This window comes from Arvicola amphibius, chromosome 3 (genome assembly GCF_903992535.2).
Source record: "Arvicola amphibius chromosome 3, mArvAmp1.2, whole genome shotgun sequence".
NCBI classification, from domain to species: Eukaryota; Metazoa; Chordata; class Mammalia; order Rodentia; family Cricetidae; genus Arvicola; species Arvicola amphibius.
In genome coordinates this window covers 107107233-107124666 of record NC_052049.1, presented here as the reverse complement: position 1 = coordinate 107124666, position 17434 = coordinate 107107233, and the positions used below count along the sequence as shown (strand labels likewise).

Sequence of the window (17434 nt, the reverse complement as noted above, 5' to 3'; positions counted from 1 at the left end):
AAAGGAAAATGTTTCATAGTGTTTGACTCCATAAAACCCTCTTAATCTGTGATTCCCTGTTATGATAACTGTAATTCAAGCAATTAAGTTCAATGACTGAATTAGATGTTTTCCTCTTAATTAAAGAATGTATAGCCCCACTAAATTAGCTTTGCTTTGGTAACTAATTTGAAACAACTAAGCTTAAGTGTAACATGTTTTGCATTTTAAATTCATCCTGATAATCACTGGGGACTATCAGATGCTTTTCAAGCAAAAGAAATTTTTATAGAATCATATTGAATCTATAGACATTTAAACAATTATATAGTAAAACATTTTATGAAAGATAAAAATAAAAAATAATTAGCATTTAATATTAGTATTAACTCAATAGAGGTGATGATTTCCAAATTTTATGGTTATGAATTAGCCCAAAATTTTGCTTATTGTACAACATTGATGTGAGTATTGGTACATACCTATCCTTAGCCTAAGTCTATCAGGTTGCAGTATTAATCAATTAAGTTACACATGTACTGCCTGTACCTGCTAGCTTTATTTTTTCTGCAAAATTTATCACGTATTTGGAGCCCATTCCAATAAATATGTGCTAGTACTCCAGATTTACTTTGTGTGTTCTTTAAAGCAGAGTGGATGTCACTTTACATTTTCCTGCTTCAATGACCTGAGGTCATTGTCATTTCCTTAGTACCTCAGTAATATTTAGATGGAAATGGAGAATGAGAGAGAGCTGGGGCAAAGCAAAAAAAATGGGTAGGGGAGAACAATGCTAGAAACTGCTGTTGAAGCATGAAATTAGACTGATTTTACTTACTTTAATGCCTTCCAAATGCACAATTTTGCTATTTTATGATTGTACAGTTTTATTCTGATACTTTTTGCAGTGCAGATCTCTACAAGCTTTCCGAAGTGATTCATAATCATCAAGGTTAGCATGGAGTAAAAAGTTCTATAATTAAATAAATTTAATTGTTGTGTTTATAATTTTGAATATTTTTAATGGTTGTATAAGTTACTAGTCTATCTACAATATAACATAACTTCCAAATACCCAAATGAGAGATGACCTGAAGGCACTGGCTTAATTGATGTAATTAATTAATTTTATAGCTGAGTCTAGAATATGGTAAGTTGATATAATGCTAATATTCAATAAATCCTGAAATAAAATAAGGACAAATTATTTAAAGCTGCGAATGTTACCTTAAGCAAGGTTAAAAATAAAATTGGATCTGTTCTGTGGAGATTCAGCTTTCTCTTGGGAAAAGTCTAAGACTAAAATCAAAAAGTGCAACAAGGTTTATTCTATTCATATAAATGTTTAAATTTTTGATTTGGTAAATTTTATTATTATTGGAATTATTTTAATTAACTTTGATGAATAACAACATTGGAAACAATTAATTCATATTTCATATTCATCATAGTTTTACATTTGATTGAAAAGCTACTACATACATTATTCTCTTCGAAATTAGGTCACTTACTGGACAGACAAATTGACTCAGAGGGTAAGCGCACTTGCCACACAATGCTGATGACCTGTATTCAATCCTCAGAATCTACATGATTGAGAAGAGAAGATGCTTTTCAAAATTATTCTGTTGCCTTCACATGTGTGCCATGATATACACCAATGCACATGCATATCATTGAAACAAACACAATTAATAATAATAATAAATATACCATTTATAATATGAAATTAAAATACTTGTTAATAGTTTATATGACTGTTGCACACAGAGAGACTCAAGATGAAATTTTAGTATTGAACATTACATATCTCCAGAGTTTCCAGATTCTCCTATTGTTACTTTTTAAGACACATTTTTTAATATTATGCTATATTGATACTTTATGTCAATTCTGAAATAATCCAAAGTAGACAAAAGTTGCTTAAGTACTACAATGATGCCTTAAAAGCTGTAATTCTATATGTGAAATCCACTAATTGTATTATGACAAACCTCTACTTCACTCTGTGAGCCTTCATTTCTTTTTACCATGGTGAATATTTTAAAAATTCTATGGTGAGGTTCTTCACTTCTCAGAATTTTCTTCAAGTCCTCTCAGGACTGCATAAAGATCCAGAATATAAGGGTTGTTTGTGTTTTATTAGATTGAATTTACATATTTTGTGCTAACCTGTTTATAGTTTATTCTATTAATATTGCTTTTTTAATTAAAAATGAATTGAAGTGTGTTTTAATATAAGGACACATGTTAATAAAGTCAAAACACAGAGTTAACTGACATAAAAGACTAGTAACTCCAAAACTATTGGTGATGTCTTTATATAAAACAAAATAGGCTTCAAAGAGTATATTAGCAAATAGAAAATATCTCCTAACAGTGAGAAAAAGATGTGACTCAAGTTTTAATAATTAAAGTACAAAAAATGGTATACAAAATTTTTGTGTAGGTATTACAGTGCTTTGCTCAATAGATATTATAAAAGAAGCAAAAAGGTCATTGTGTACATGGAATATCTATACAAAATAATTAAAAAAATAAACAACTGAAATATTCATAAGCAAATGCAGTGCATTTATGGGCAGCAATATCAGGATATCAGGAGTTCTTATTCTGACAATATTGTCAGATATGAGTTTTATCTATGGAGCAAAAAAAAAATTGTTCAAGATTCCCCTTTGTTCATACCACTAATGTACTAATGAGAATGTCATGCCTGTCCAGAAGTTCTTATAACTCACAATATGCACAGCTGGATAATATTTTTGAGCATTTTTCTCCTTGAGTAGTGTCCAAGATAATTTCCAACCCTGTAAAAGGCAGTCAATAAGGATGATACTGGCTTGGAAGTATCATCCGTATATCTTCATGTTCTGTGACCAAGTACAGGGTATCTTCAGCAACAAGATCTTTCCACTGAGCTCATTCATGAAATGATTTTCATAAAATCATTACAAAAATGCAAAGCATTTTAGCATTTTATATAGTTGCAAATGTGTTGATATTTCACATATACTTAGGAACAATACAAAAACTACTGTAAGCAATTATATCAATATTTAAATTTATTCACCATTAATTTGAGTTTGTTCATTGATGTCTCTTCATGATGTTTTTACATTACCACACATGAAACATTTTCTAATAATAAGAGGTGCTATTGCTAAGACATGACAAATACTTGAAAGACTCTCTAAGGGGTGCTAGTATGGTTTGCATGTGGTAGGAAATGGGTACGAGTACACATAGTTCTTATTACAAAGTCACAAATAAGCAATCTTCTGATTGATTATTTCTTTGCATACTTTCTTTTTCCAGGAGTACAAAATCTCTGACTTCTTAGATTGAAAAGAGGATGTCAGCTGATTGGAGATACCTGAAAATATTTTAATTGTGTTTCAAAATTCACTGAGTGATAAGAGAATGGATATTTAAAATTTTTTCTATATAATTTTTTTCTTATGTAGAGTTTCCAGAAAAGAATGTTAGAAGTAAATCAAACCACAGTGACTGAATTCATCCTTGATGGGTTAACAAAGAATCAAGAACTCCAGTTACCCCTTTTCCTCATCTTTCTGGTAATCTATTTGGTTACAGTTGTGGGAAATCTAGGAATGATCATCTTGATTATATTTAGTTCTCATCTTCACACACCCATGTATTATTTACTCAGCAGTCTGTCCTTTATTGACTTTTGTCAGTCAACTGTCATTATTCCCAAAATGCTGGTGAACTTTGTGTCAGAGAAGAATGTCATCTCCTATCCAGAATGCATGGCTCAGTTCTACTTGTTCTGTGTTTTTGCTGTTGCAGAATGTCACATGTTGGCTGTAATGGCATATGACCGCTATGTGGCTATCTCTAACCCTTTGCTTTACAATGTAACCATGTCCTATCAAGTCTGTTTGTGGATGATTGCTGGGGTATATAGTATGGGATTCCTTAGTGCCACAGCTTCAGCTTTCTTCTTGATAAGATTGCTTTTCTGTAAGGCTAATATAATAAAGCATTACTTTTGTGATTTTTTCCCATTACTGGAGCTCTCTTGCTCTAGTACTTTTATCAATGAAGTACTAGTATGGTCCCTTGGTTCATTTAACATTCTTATACCAGCTATGACCATTCTTAGTTCTTACATCTTCATCATTGTCAGCATCCTCAATATTCATTCCACTGGGGGAAGACTCAAGGCCTTCAGCACCTGCAGCTCCCACATCATGGCTGTTGCTATTTTCTACGGGTCTTTAGCCATCATGTATCTTCAGCCATCCTCAGTCAGCTCCCTGGGCCAAAGCAAATTGTCATCTGTGTTTTATACCATTGTAGTGCCTATGTTGAATCCAATGATCTACAGCCTGAGAAATAATGATGTCAAGATTTCCCTAAGAAAATTAATTCAAAAGGTCAGTTTTCACTTAACAATGACTGATTTTCATTATCAATGGAGTATAACTCTGAAATTCATCAAAAGATGAAGCCAATATACAGTAATTATTAACACCAAATGTGAAATCATTGTTAGTACATGGTATTTGGAAAAAATGTACCAAAGGTAGAAGTGGATTCTCACCTTCATACACATGTAGAAGTGCTACTCTTTAGTAAATGAGAGTTTATTCAAGATAGCATCGTACATCACCTGCTGAAAATTTCCTAAGCCTTTGTTATTTGTTTATATTTGCATATATGAACCAAACTCTGCTTAGGCAAGCCAAACATAACTTTATTAAGATAGGTGAATATAATTTTCTGCAAAATTTCTTTGTTGCCTTTGTAGAAGGTTTTCTTGTTCAATTAGTAAATATTTCAAGAAATACTATCAATAATTCCATAAGTGAAGTAATTGTAATAAAATAAGTTATGCAATTGGAATATTGTGTAACTATGATTATTGAAAAGTATCCAGCAGTATATCAGTGCATATGTAAACAGAGGACAGGTTCTATCATCATACCACCCACTAGGTTTTTATACTATCTTAAACTAGAAAGGCGATGGTAAACAGGAAGGGAGGCACAATGCATTTCATGGTTATCTGTGCAATATTGTACACACAACTGCATGAATACTCCTCATTTTCCTATAATTCTATAATCATAATTCTTCTTAATGTAGAATCATGTTGTTTTGTTTGCTCTCTTAGCTCTCTGAGCTTCAGACTCAGAAGTTATAGTCTTTCATTGTAGCATCCATTTGTATTCCTTATTTACAATGGAGAAAGATAAAACTGGCATTTTTTTCTGAATAATGATAAGCCTCATTCATGAACTCATAAGCAATTTTGAAGGAAAAATAGGGGTCAGACAGGGATACCTGAAAGTGATGAAAGTTCTTGTTCTGGAAACTCTAGATTAGGGTTAGGGTTACTAAAAAAATAATTTAAGATACCATTTTATTATAAATGTGCTTGCTATGGTTTTATCCATTTAGATGTGAAAAGGTTACACACATGGCCATAGCCCAGTCTGTTCTTTTCAGGTTTCCTCAATATTTAAAACAAGAAGAATCAAGAATATTTAGATCAAAAAGAAGAGGTTATGCGCAGTCTCCTCCAGAGGTCCTGAGTTCAATTCCCAGCAGCCACAAGGTAGTTTACAAACATCTATAATGATCTGGTACCCTCTTCTGGCATGAAGGCATATCTGCAAGCATAACACAGTTTACATAATAAATAAATAATCTTTTATTTATTTATTTATTTATTTATTATTTTTTCCATTAAAAAATTTACACTTTCTCCCCTCCTCCCATTCCACTCCCACTCCCCCACTCATCTTCCTCCCTTCACCTCCCTCCTTAAAAGTGGGCAGGGAACTCTGCCCTGTGTGAGGTCCAAGGCCATTCCCCCTAAATCCAGGCCTAGGAAGCTTTGCATGCAAATAGACTAGGGTACCAAAAAGCCAGTACATGCAGGAGAAACAAGTCCCAGTGTCTTTATCAATGGCTTCTCAGTCAGCCCCCATTGTCAGCCACATTCAGAGAGTCCGGTTTAATCGCATGCTCATTCAGTCCCTGTCCCCCTGGATTTGTGAGCTCCCATTAGAATAGGCGCACTGTCTCAGTGGGTGAAACAACCCCTCATGGTCCAGACTTCCTTGCTAATCTTCTCCCTCCTTCAGCTCTTCATCTGGACCTTGGGAGCTCAGTACAGTGCTCCAGTGAGGGTCTCTGTCTCTATCTCCATCCATCGCCGGTGATATGCAAGATATTTATTAGTGTGGCTGTGGGATAAGGCCAGTTCAGGCACCCTCTGCTCTGCTGCCCAACGACCTAGCTAGGGACATCTCCGAGGAAACCTGAGATCCCCTCTACAGCCAAGTCTCTTGCCAACCTTTAAAATGGCTCCCTCAATGTAGATATCTTCATCACTGCTCCTATATCTGCCCTTCATCCATGTCCACCCTCCCACTCCCTCAAGCTCTCTCCAGTCTTTCCTTTCTCCCTTCTCTCTCACCATATCTACTTCTCACAACTTTGAGATACCATCTTACACCTGTCAGAATGGCTAAAATCAAAAACACCAATGATAGCCTATTCTGGAGAGGTTGTGGAGTAATGAGAACACTCATCCATTGCTGGTGGGAATGCAAACTTGTGCAGCCACTTTGGAAAGCAGTGTGGCGGTTTCTCAGGAAATTCGGGATCAACCTATCACAGGACCCAGTAAACCACTCTTGGGAATACAGCCAAGAGATGCTCTATCATACTACAAAGGCATTTGTTCAACTGTATTCATAGCAGAATTATTTGTAATAGCCAGAACCTGGAAACAACCTAGATGCCCCTCAATGGAAGAATGGATAAAGAAACTGTGGAATATGTACTCAGTGGTAAAAAACAATGACTTCTTGAATTTTGCATGCAAATGGATGGAAATAGAAAACACTATCCTGAGTGAGACAACCCAGACCCAAAAAGATGATTATGGTATGTACTCAATCATTAGTGAATTCTACCCATAAATAAAGGACATTGAGCCTATAATTCTTGACCCTAGAGAAGCTAAATAAGAAGGTGAACCCAAAGAAAAATATATAGTTATCCTCCTGTATATTGGAAGGAGACAAGATTGCCAGGCAAAAATTGGAAACTGGGTGGTGGGGATGGTGTGGGGGTAAGGGGAAGTGGGGAGAAAAAAGTGAGAAGGGGAGGATGGGGAGAGCTTGGGGAATGGGACGGTTGGGATGGAGGAAGGGTGGATATGGGATCAGGGAAGTATATATCTTAATTAAGGGAGCCATTTTAGAGTTAGCAAGAATCTTGACTCTAGAGTTGTTCCCAGGTGTCCATGGAGGTGTCTCCAGCTAGATCCTTGGGTAGCTGAGGACAGGGTGCCTGAAATGGCCCCATCCTATAGCCATACTGATGAATATCCTGCATATCAACATAGAACTTTCATCTGGCGATGGATGAAGCTAGAGAAAGAGACCCACACTGAAGCACTGGACTGAACTCCCAAGGTCCAAATGAGGAGCAGAAGCAGGGAGAACATGAGCAAGGAAGTCAGTATCGCGAGGGGTGCGTTCACCCACTGAGATGGTGGGGCTGATCTACTGGGAGCTCACCAAGTCCAGCTAAACTGGGTCTGATATAGCATGTGATCAAACCGGACTCTCTGAACGTGGCTGTTAAGGAGAGCTGACCGAGAAGCCAAGGACTATGGTACTGGGTTTTGATCCTACTGCATGTACTGGCTTTTTGGGAGCCTAGTCTGTTTGGATGCTCACCTTCCTGGACCTGGATGGAGCGGGGAGGACCTGGACTTCCTATAGGGCAGGGAACCTTGACTGTTCTTTGGACAGAAGAGGGAGGGGGAGGGCGATGGAGGGAAGGGGGAAGGAAATGGGAGGAGGGGAGGAGGTGAAAAAAATTTTTTTCACCTGCAAACATTTTTTATTATATATTTTTATTAAAAATTTCTGCCTCCTACCCGCCTCCTCCCAGGCTCCTATTTCCCTCCCTCTCCTCCCACTCCTCTCCCCCTCCCTCTCCAGTCCTAAGAGCAGTAAGGGTTTCCTGCCCTGTGGGAAGTCCACTGTCCTTCTCCCCCCTCCATCCAGTTCTAGGAAGGTGAGCATCCAAAGAGGCTAGGCCCCTCCAAAGCCAGTACATGCAGTAGGATCAAAACGCAGTGTCATTGTCCTTGGCTTAGCAGCCCTCATTGTCCGCTATGTTCAGGGAGTCTGGTTTTTATCCCATGCTCTTTCAGTCCCAGTCCAGCTGGCCTTGGTGAGTTCCCATTAGATCAGCCCCACCATCTCAGTGGATGTGTGCACCCGTCACGGTCCTGACTTCCTTGCTCATGACTTCCCTCCTTCTGTTCCTCATTTGGACTGTGGGAACTCAGTCCAGTGCTCCAATGTGGGGCTCAGTCTCTAACTTCATCCATCACCAGATGAAGGTTCTATGGTGATATGCAAGATATTCATTATTATGACTATAGGATTGGGACATTTCAGGCTCCCTCTCCTCAGGTGCCCAAGAAACTAGCTAGGGATAGCTCCCTGGACACCTGGGAACCCCTCTAGAGTCAAGTCTCTTGCTAACCCTAAAATGACTCCCTTAATTAAAATACATACTTCCCTGCTCCCATATCCACCCTTCTTTATCCCAAGCATCGCATTCCCCCAAGCTCTCCTCATCCTCCCCTTCACACTTTTCCCTCCCCATCTCCCCTAGCCCAATCCCACCCTACCCCCAAGTTTCCAATTTTTGCCTGGCAATCTTGTCTCCTTCCAATATACAGGATGATAACTATATGTTTTTTTTTGGGTTCACCTTCTTATTTAGCTTCTCTAGGATCACAAATTATAGGCTAAATATCCTTTATTTATGGCTAGAAACCGATTATGAGTGACTACATCCCATGTTCATCTTTTTGGGTCTGGGTTGCCTCACTCAGGATAGTGTTTTCTATTTTCATCCATTTGCCTGCAAAATTCAAGATGTCATTGTTTTTTATGCTGAGTAGTATTCTAGCATGTATATATTCCACAGTTTCTTCATCCATTCTTCCACTGAAGGGCATCTAGGTTGTTTCCAGGTTCTGGCTATTACAAATAATGCTGCTATGAACATAGTTGATCAAATTCTTTTGTAATATGGTAGGGCATCTCTTGGATATATTCCCAATAGTGGTATTGCTGGGTCCTGAGGTAGGTTGATACCGAATTTCCTGAGAAACCACCGGACAGCTTTCCAAAGTGGTTGCACAAGTTTGCATACCACCAGCAATGGATGAGTGTTCATCTTACTCCACATCCTCTCCAGCAAAGGCTATCATTGGTGTTTGTGATTTTAGCCATTCTGACAGGTGTAAGATGGTATCTCAAAGTTGTTTTGATTTGCATTTCCCAAATCGCTAAGGAGGTTGAGCATGACCTTAAGTATATTTTGGCCATTTGAACTTCTTCTGTTGAGAATTCTCTGTTCAGTTCAGAGCCCCATTTTTTAATTGGGTTAATTAGCATTTTAAAGGCTAGTCTCTTGAGTTCCTTATATATTGTGGAGATCAGACCTTTGTCAGTTGCAGGGTTGGTGAAGAAATTTTCCCAGTCAGTAGGCTGCCTTTTTGTCTTAGTGACAGTGTCATTTGCTTTACAGAAGCTGCTCAGCTTCAGGAGGTCCCATTTATTCAATGTTGCCCTTAATGTCTGTGCTGCTGGGGTTATACATAGAAAACGGTCTCCTGTGTCCATATGTTGTAGAGTACTTCCCACTTTGTCCTCTATCTAGCTCAGTGTGTTCAGATTAATATTGAGGTCTTTAATCCATTTGGACTTGAGTTTTGTGCATGGTGATAGATATGGCTCTACTTTCATTCTTCTACAGGTTGACATTCAGTTATGCCAGCACCATTTGTTGAAGATGCCCTCTTTCTTCATTTGTGTACTTTTGGCTCCTTTATCAAAAATCAGGTGTTCATAGGTTTGTGGGTTAAGATCCAGGTCTTCTCTTCAATTCCATTGGTCAACTTCTCTGTTTTTATGCCAATACCAAGCCGTTTTCTATACTGTAGCTCTGTAATAGAGTTTGAAGTCAGGGATGGTAATGCCTTCAGAAGTTCCCTTATTGTATAAGATTGTTTTGGCTATCCTGGGTTTTTTGTTTTTCCATATAAAGTTGATTATTATTCTCTCAAGATCTGTGAAGAATTTTGATGGGACCTTGTTGCGGATTGCATTGAATCTATAGATTGCCTTTGGTAGAATTGCCATTTTTACTATGTTGATTCTTCCAATCAAAGAGCAAGGGATATCCTTCCATTTTCTGGTATCCTCTTCAATTTCTTTCTTTTTTTTTTTTTTTTTTTTTGGTTTTTCAAGACAGGGTTTCTCTGCAGCTTTTTTAGAGCCTGTCCTGGACCTAGCTCTTGTAGACCAGGCTGGCCTCGAACTCACAGAGATCCGCCTGCCTCTGCCTCCCGAGTGCTGGGATTAAAGGCGTGCGCCACCACCGCCCGGCCTTCAATTTCTTTCTTAAAAGACTTAAAGTTCGTATCAAATACATCCTTCACTTCCTTGGTTAGAGTTACTCCAAGATACTTTATGCTATTTGTGGCTATTGTGAAAGGTGATGCTTCTCTGATTTCCCTCTCTGCTTCCTTTTCCTTTTGTATAGGAGGGCAACTGATTTTCTGGAGTTGATCTTGTAGCCTGCCACGTTACTAAAGGTGTTTATCAGCTGTAGGAGTTTTTTGGTGGAGTTTTTGGGGTCGCTTATGTACACTATCATATCATCTGCAAATAACGAAAGTTTAACTTCTTCCTTTCTGATTTGGATCCCCTTGATCCCCTTATGTTGTCTTATTGGTATTGTTAGAGCTTCGAGTACTATATTGAAGAGATAAGGAGAGAGTGGACAGCCTCATCATGTTCCTGAATTTAGTGGGATGGCTTTGAGTTTCTCTCCATTTAATTTGATGTTAGCTGTTGTCTTGATGTAAATAGCTTTTATTATATTTAGATATGACCATTGTGTCCCTAATCTCTTCAAGACCTTTATCATAAAGGGGTGTTTAATTTGGTGAAATGCTTTTTCAGCATCTAATGAAATGATCATATGTTTTTTTTTTTCTTTCAGTTTATTTATATGATGGATTACATTGATAGATTTTCGTATGTTGAATCAGCCCTGCATCTCTGGGATGAAGCCTACTTGATCGTAATCGATAATTTTTCTACTGTGTTCTTGGATTCGGTTTGCCAGTATTTTATTGAGAATTTTTGCATCAATGTTCATGAGTGAGATTGGCCTGTAATTCTCTTTCTTGATTGAGTCTTTGTGTGGTTTTGGTATGAGGGTAACTGTAGCTTCATAAAAGGAATTTGGCAATTACTGTTCTGTTTCTATATTGTGAAATACCTTAAGGAGTATAGGTATTAGGTCTTCTTGGAAGTTCTGGTAGAATTCTGCATTGAAACCATCTGGTCCTGGGCTCTTTTTGGTAGGGAGGTTTTTGATAACAGTTTGTAATTCTTCGCGACTAACAGGACTATTTAGAATGTTCACCTGGTCCTGGTTTAACTTTGGTATATGATACTTATCTAAAAAATGTCCATTTCTTTAACAATTTCCAATTTTGTGGCACACAGGCTTTTGTGTAAGATCTAATGATTCTCTGAATTTCCTCTGTGTCTGTGGTTATGACCCCTTTTCATTTCTGATCTTAATTTGCGTGTTCTCTCTCTTCCATTTGATTAGTTTGGCTAGGGGTTTGTCAATCTTGTTGATTTTCTCCAAGAACCAGCTTTTGGTTTCATTGATTCTTTGGATTGTTTTCTGTGTTTCTATTTTGTTGATTTCTGCCCTCAGTTTGATAATTTCCAGTCTTCTACTCCTCCAAGGGGATTTTGCTTCTTTTTTTTTCTAGAGCTCTCAGGTGTTCTGTAAAGTCTCCAATGTGTGCTTTCTCCATTTTCATTAAGTGGGCACTTAGTGCTATGAACTTTCCCCTTAGCACTGCTTTCATAGTGTCCCAAAGGTTTGAGAATGTTGTACCTTTATTTTCATTAAATTCTAGGAAGACTTTAATTTCTTTCTTTATTTCTTCCTTGACCCAGGTGTGGTTCAGTAGTTGACTGTTCAGTTTCCATGAGTTTGTAGGCTTTCTGGGGGTAGCATTGTTGTTGAATTCTAACTTTAATCCATGGTGATCTGATAAGACACAGGTGCTTACTAATTTTTTTTGTAACTGTGGAAATTTGCTTTGTTACCGAGTATGTGGTCAATTTTCGAAAAGGTTCCATGAGCCGCAGAGAAGAAGGTATATTCTTTCCTATTTGGGTGGAATGTTCTATAGATATCTGTTAAGTCCATTTGATTCATTATCTCCATTAATTCTCTTATTTCTCTGTTAGGTTTCTGTCTGGTTGACCTGTCCATTGGTGAGAGAGGAGTGTTGAAGTCTCCTACTATTAGTGTGTATGGTTTGATGGCTGCCTTGAGATCTAGTAATGTTTCTTTTACATTTGTGGGTGCTTTTTTATTAGGGCTGTAGATATTCAGGATTGAGACTTCATTCTGATGGATTTTTCCTGTAATGAGTATAAAATGTCCCTCTCTGTAGGGCCCGGGTCTGCCCTTGTTCCTGGGGCTCACCTTGAGGACAGTTTCTGGTCAGATGACTAAGCATCCTGTTTGTTCCTGTGCTCCCTCTGCCCCGCCTGGTGATTTGTTGTAGGGCATTGTTGACTCTATTGTTGGTATGGTTATTTCCCACCTGCCTAGGTGGAAGTCCTTGTGCAGCAGTTAGATAAGGTAATTTCCCACCTGCCTGGGTGGGGTATATAAGATTTTCCCCAAGGCTAAATAAATGGCATTCGGCTGATCTCCTTTAGAATGACCCAGTTCTCTTTGTGTGTTCTTTCAATCTCCGGGCCCTTGTCCGACTCGCGTTAAGGTACAGTGGCGCGCGAACTGTACCGAGGGGGTAACACAGAATCGGGTGTTACACCTCTCCATCTCTTCTGATTGATTTTAGTTTGAAGTCAACTTTGTTGGAAATTAGTATGGCCACATCGGCTTGTTTCTTAGGTCCATTTGCTTGATAAACCTTTTCCCAACCCTTTACTCTGAGTAGATGTCTGTCTTTGTGGTTGAGGTGTGTTTCTTGTAAACAGCAGAATGTTGGATCCTGTTTTCATATCCAATCTCTTAGCCTGTGCCTTTTTATAGGTGAGTTGAGTCCAGTGATATTAAGTGATATTAATGACCAGTGGTTATTAACTCTGGTCATTTTTTTTTTTGTAGTAGTAGAATTTGTGTGTTTTCCATCTTTGAGTTGTGCTGGTGATGGGTCGCTAGATGTCTGAGTTATTGGGGGCATTGTTGGACTCCTTGGTTTGTGATTTTCCTTCTATTACTTTCTGTAAGGCTGGATTTGTGGCTATGTATTGTTTAAATCTGTTTTTGTCCTGGAAATGGGAGGAGCGGAGGAAGTGAAAATTTTTAAATAAAAATAAATAAATTAAAAAAAGAAAATTCCCTTAGTGTATATCTTTAAAATTTCAGGATGATTTTTAGTGCTTTCTAGATGCTTTTATTAAGTCTATACTTTAAAAAGAACCAGGAATTCTACCACTGGATTACATTATACACTAGAGAACAACTGGGGAATAGTTAATAATTTTGGTTGTTGATTTCCCTGGAGAGAAAATTGATGGATGAGACTCTAGAGAGAAATAAGTAACTCGCACTATTCTTTTCACATGCAATCTTCTGTTATTTGTGCCTGCATATAAAATGTTTATGCCAACCCAACTTAGTAGAACAACAAATGACTTTGAAATCCAGCTTTCAGAAATAATTGGTCAACAGATAATTCTGTATACCCTTCCTTTAATATACTCAGGGCAATTTTTCCTTTTAGTGTAAAGGAGAAGAAAATCATGCAACATTGAACTGTGTGAAACAGAGGAGAGGTATGTTCAAATACAAGTCCTTAGCTCCTAAATATCTAAGACTCCCCTACTTTGTTCTATGTTCTCCTGTTAGTGACATGTTTGATTTTTATCTCTCCAGACCAATTTTCCTACCAAGAACCTCACTTCCTTTTAAAAGTAGATTTGAAAATACAGTTTTATTAATGTTAATTGAAATTTAAAATTGTTTTGGGAATTTTATAGATAAATAGTCTGTATTTTATTATTTCAAATTTCCCTCTCTCTCCTCCAACTTCTGTTCTCTCTTCAACAGCTGTCAAATTATTGACTTCTTTAATTACTGTTACATATATACATACCTATATGATATGTTCTACACATATATATGTATATATATATATATATATACATATATGTGTGATGTGTGTGTATGCATATACACAAAGAACATAATGAGTCCATTCAGTGTTGCTCATATGTGTATGTGTTTAGGACTAATCAGTTAAGACTGTATAGTTGCCATAAGCTCAATGAGACTGGCAAATATAGGATCAAGTATTTGAATATTTGGATCCCTGTTGGTGGGCTGTTTAGGAAGGATTAGGAGTTATGACCTTTCGAAAGTGATATGGCCTAGTTGGAGGAGATTTGTCACTGTAGATTGACTTTGATGTTTCAAAGGCTTATGTCAGACCTAGTGTTACTCTTTTTGCTCAGTCTATGTATTAGGATGTAGCTCTTTGCAACTGTGTACATGCCTGCCTGCGTGCATGATGTCATATTACTGACCATGATGATCATAGACTAACCGTCTGGAACTTACTCAAGCACCTAGATAAATTCTTTCTTCTATATGTTTTTTGGCCATGATGTTTCCTCACATCAATAAAACAGAAAAATACCTATAGCTCTTCATTTATGGGTTTGATCATGTGAGATTTCCCATATTCCCTTGTTGTCATGTCAACTTAAATCATTTAAGATCCAGAAATTTTTATTTTTCCAGCTTCCCTAAGCATTCTCCCATTAACCATAATATAAAATTACAGAAACACTTCTGTGTATACTAATTTTAACTCAGGGAGTTTGCTTTACAGTCACATTGAAGTTGTTTATTAACTTAACTTGTTGAATAATTTTAATTCATATATTTAAGGCATGATGTTAATTACTACAAATGCAATTTAATATGGATGCAAATGTGGCATTTGGCTTATAATAATAAATATATAGTTAAGTAATTGCTGGATCTAAACCCAAGAAGCATAAAATAAGCACAAAATGTACCAGTTCCTGTATGTATGCATCCAGTTTAATGTTTTTATGGGATTCCTAAGTGTGTAAATGAGTGAGTCTCTGATTCTTGCTCCTTTTCTTGGCCTTTTTTTCTTCTGTTCGTTTGTCTTGTCCAACTTCAATGTTATTATTTTTTGTTTTTTCTTTCTATACATTTTTAAATATATTTTTTAAATGAATGGATAAATGAAAACCTAGTAAATAGGTCAAAGGTTAACAATTGAACTGTCACTTATTCCTGTTGGAATAGGAAAAAATATTTCTTTCAAACAGAGTGTTGTAGGATAGATTAACCACTCCAGGACAGGCTTCATGTTTAAAAGTAGTTGATGAATGGGCAATCAACTCCAGAGATTCTGTGTGTGTGTGCTTTTTTTTGGTTACAGATTGGTTTTATTGAAGGGGTCACATGATTTTATTTTGTTTTCTTGATTTGAGACGTTTGTCATTATGGTGGATTTTTTGCTGTTGTTTATTAAAAAAAAACTTTAAAATGGGTGTATAAAGAGTTGTGAAGGACCGGGAAAACTTGGACATAGTGGAAAAATATGATCAATTATATTAAATTTAAAAAATCTTTCTGGTAATAAACATTTGTTTGAGTTTTAAGATGGTGCTCATTTTGAAGGCTAATGATGCTTTATAGCATTGATTTTTATTTTAAATTGTTAAATAACTATTGAGTAAAATCATAAATCTTACCTTTAAGAACAGCAGCTAATTATGTTAAATGTGTGAAGGAGAAGAGTAAAGCTTAAAGGTAGATTACGACTTCGACCTGGGGCACCATCCATGTACTTTTCTGTGTCACTCATGCAATGTGATGTTTTGGTCAAAAAGAAAGAAAATTTTACTTTTTGTAATTCTCTAAATATTTTTGTTGATACTGTCAGTGAGTAAGAAGGAGCACCATAGTGGCTGTGGTCGTTCAGGACCTTTTTCAATGCCTATTTATTCCAATGTCTTATTTGCCGATATAGTGTAGAATTTTAAAGGGCAGATTATACTCTTTAACTCTTTTTCCTCAAGGCCGCAGGAAAGTGTACGCTTAACACATTTAACTTGGTTTTATTATTGATCCATGTGAATTTCATAAAATATCTACTTGAATCATTATCAGCAAATAAATATTCGTTCCTATTAATAATAAATGTCAGTAATTTATTATTGGGTCTCATCCAAATTATTAATGTAATGCTGTTAAAGACAGAATTAAATATGCAGAACAAAAATGTAACACATTAAGCATTTGCACATTAAAATTAGATATTTCTTGGATTCATATTACTATGAGACTTTGCTTCACCTGTATTTTATAAGTATTATATATAACAAATGATTTATTGAAACAGGTTACTATAGCTAACTCATTCATATTTTCTATTAGTAATTATTGAATCTTGAATGATACAAATATTATGGATAAAAATTTTATAGTTCTGAATCTTCACTCTTTCTTTTCCTTATAAAGCAATTTGCACTGATTAAAAAACTATTGATGAATCTGGAGGACATTTTACTATGCAAAATAAAAAGAAGAAGACTGCATCATCGATCCATTTATACTAATTTTCTGTGGTAGTAAAACTCAGTGAGTAGGGGAATGCAAACATGGTTGTGAGAACATGGGAGGAGAACATACATATTACACTTGTTCAATGATTTCATAGTCTCAGATATTTCACATAAAGCAGATTTTCTGAATATCCTCATAAAGATATTTGGTGTTGTATTATGCTGAAAGTTGAAAATATGAAATTATATAATGCAAACAATTTGGTGGTGAATATTATAATAAATATTCTTATCAAAATACAAAGATAGACAAGCAAGGGAGACAAATTGCTACAAAGAAGCTTAGGGAAGTGATAAATACATCAGTTATATTGTTAGTGGTGTGCTGGTGAGATGAACATTTATAAAGGATAAACTAATGAAATATATATATATTCAACTCAATTTACTGATATACAATTCTTTGTCAAAAATTCCATTTTGTCATTTTTCTCATGATTATTAATATTTATTATGCATCTGACAAAGGAGGCCCATGACTACTGATGCAAAAAAGCTTTTGATGAATTCTCAATTAAGGACAAAGGCATCAAACACTCAGATGATACCAATAGAGCTGAACAGAAGGCAATGGAATTAAGAGAACTTGCTAAAACTGGGATGCAGGGAAAGTTAGTCACTGAAATTGGTCACAGACCACAAGCATGGTTTGATCTACCCTAATTTACAGACAGAAAATGGTGATTCTGTGACAGAGATAA

The 17434-nt window shown here is 36.4% G+C and overlaps 1 protein-coding gene across 1 annotated transcript; it reads left to right on the top strand.

The window, feature by feature from the left end:
• Positions 1–3458: 3458 nt before the first annotated feature.
• On the top strand, positions 3459–4454 carry LOC119809342 (olfactory receptor 150-like). The gene has a single exon (XM_038322179.1). The coding sequence runs from the start codon at positions 3462–3464 to the stop codon at positions 4452–4454; it is 993 nt and encodes a 330-aa protein (XP_038178107.1). The 5' UTR covers positions 3459–3461.
• The last annotated feature ends 12980 nt before the right edge of the window (positions 4455–17434 follow it).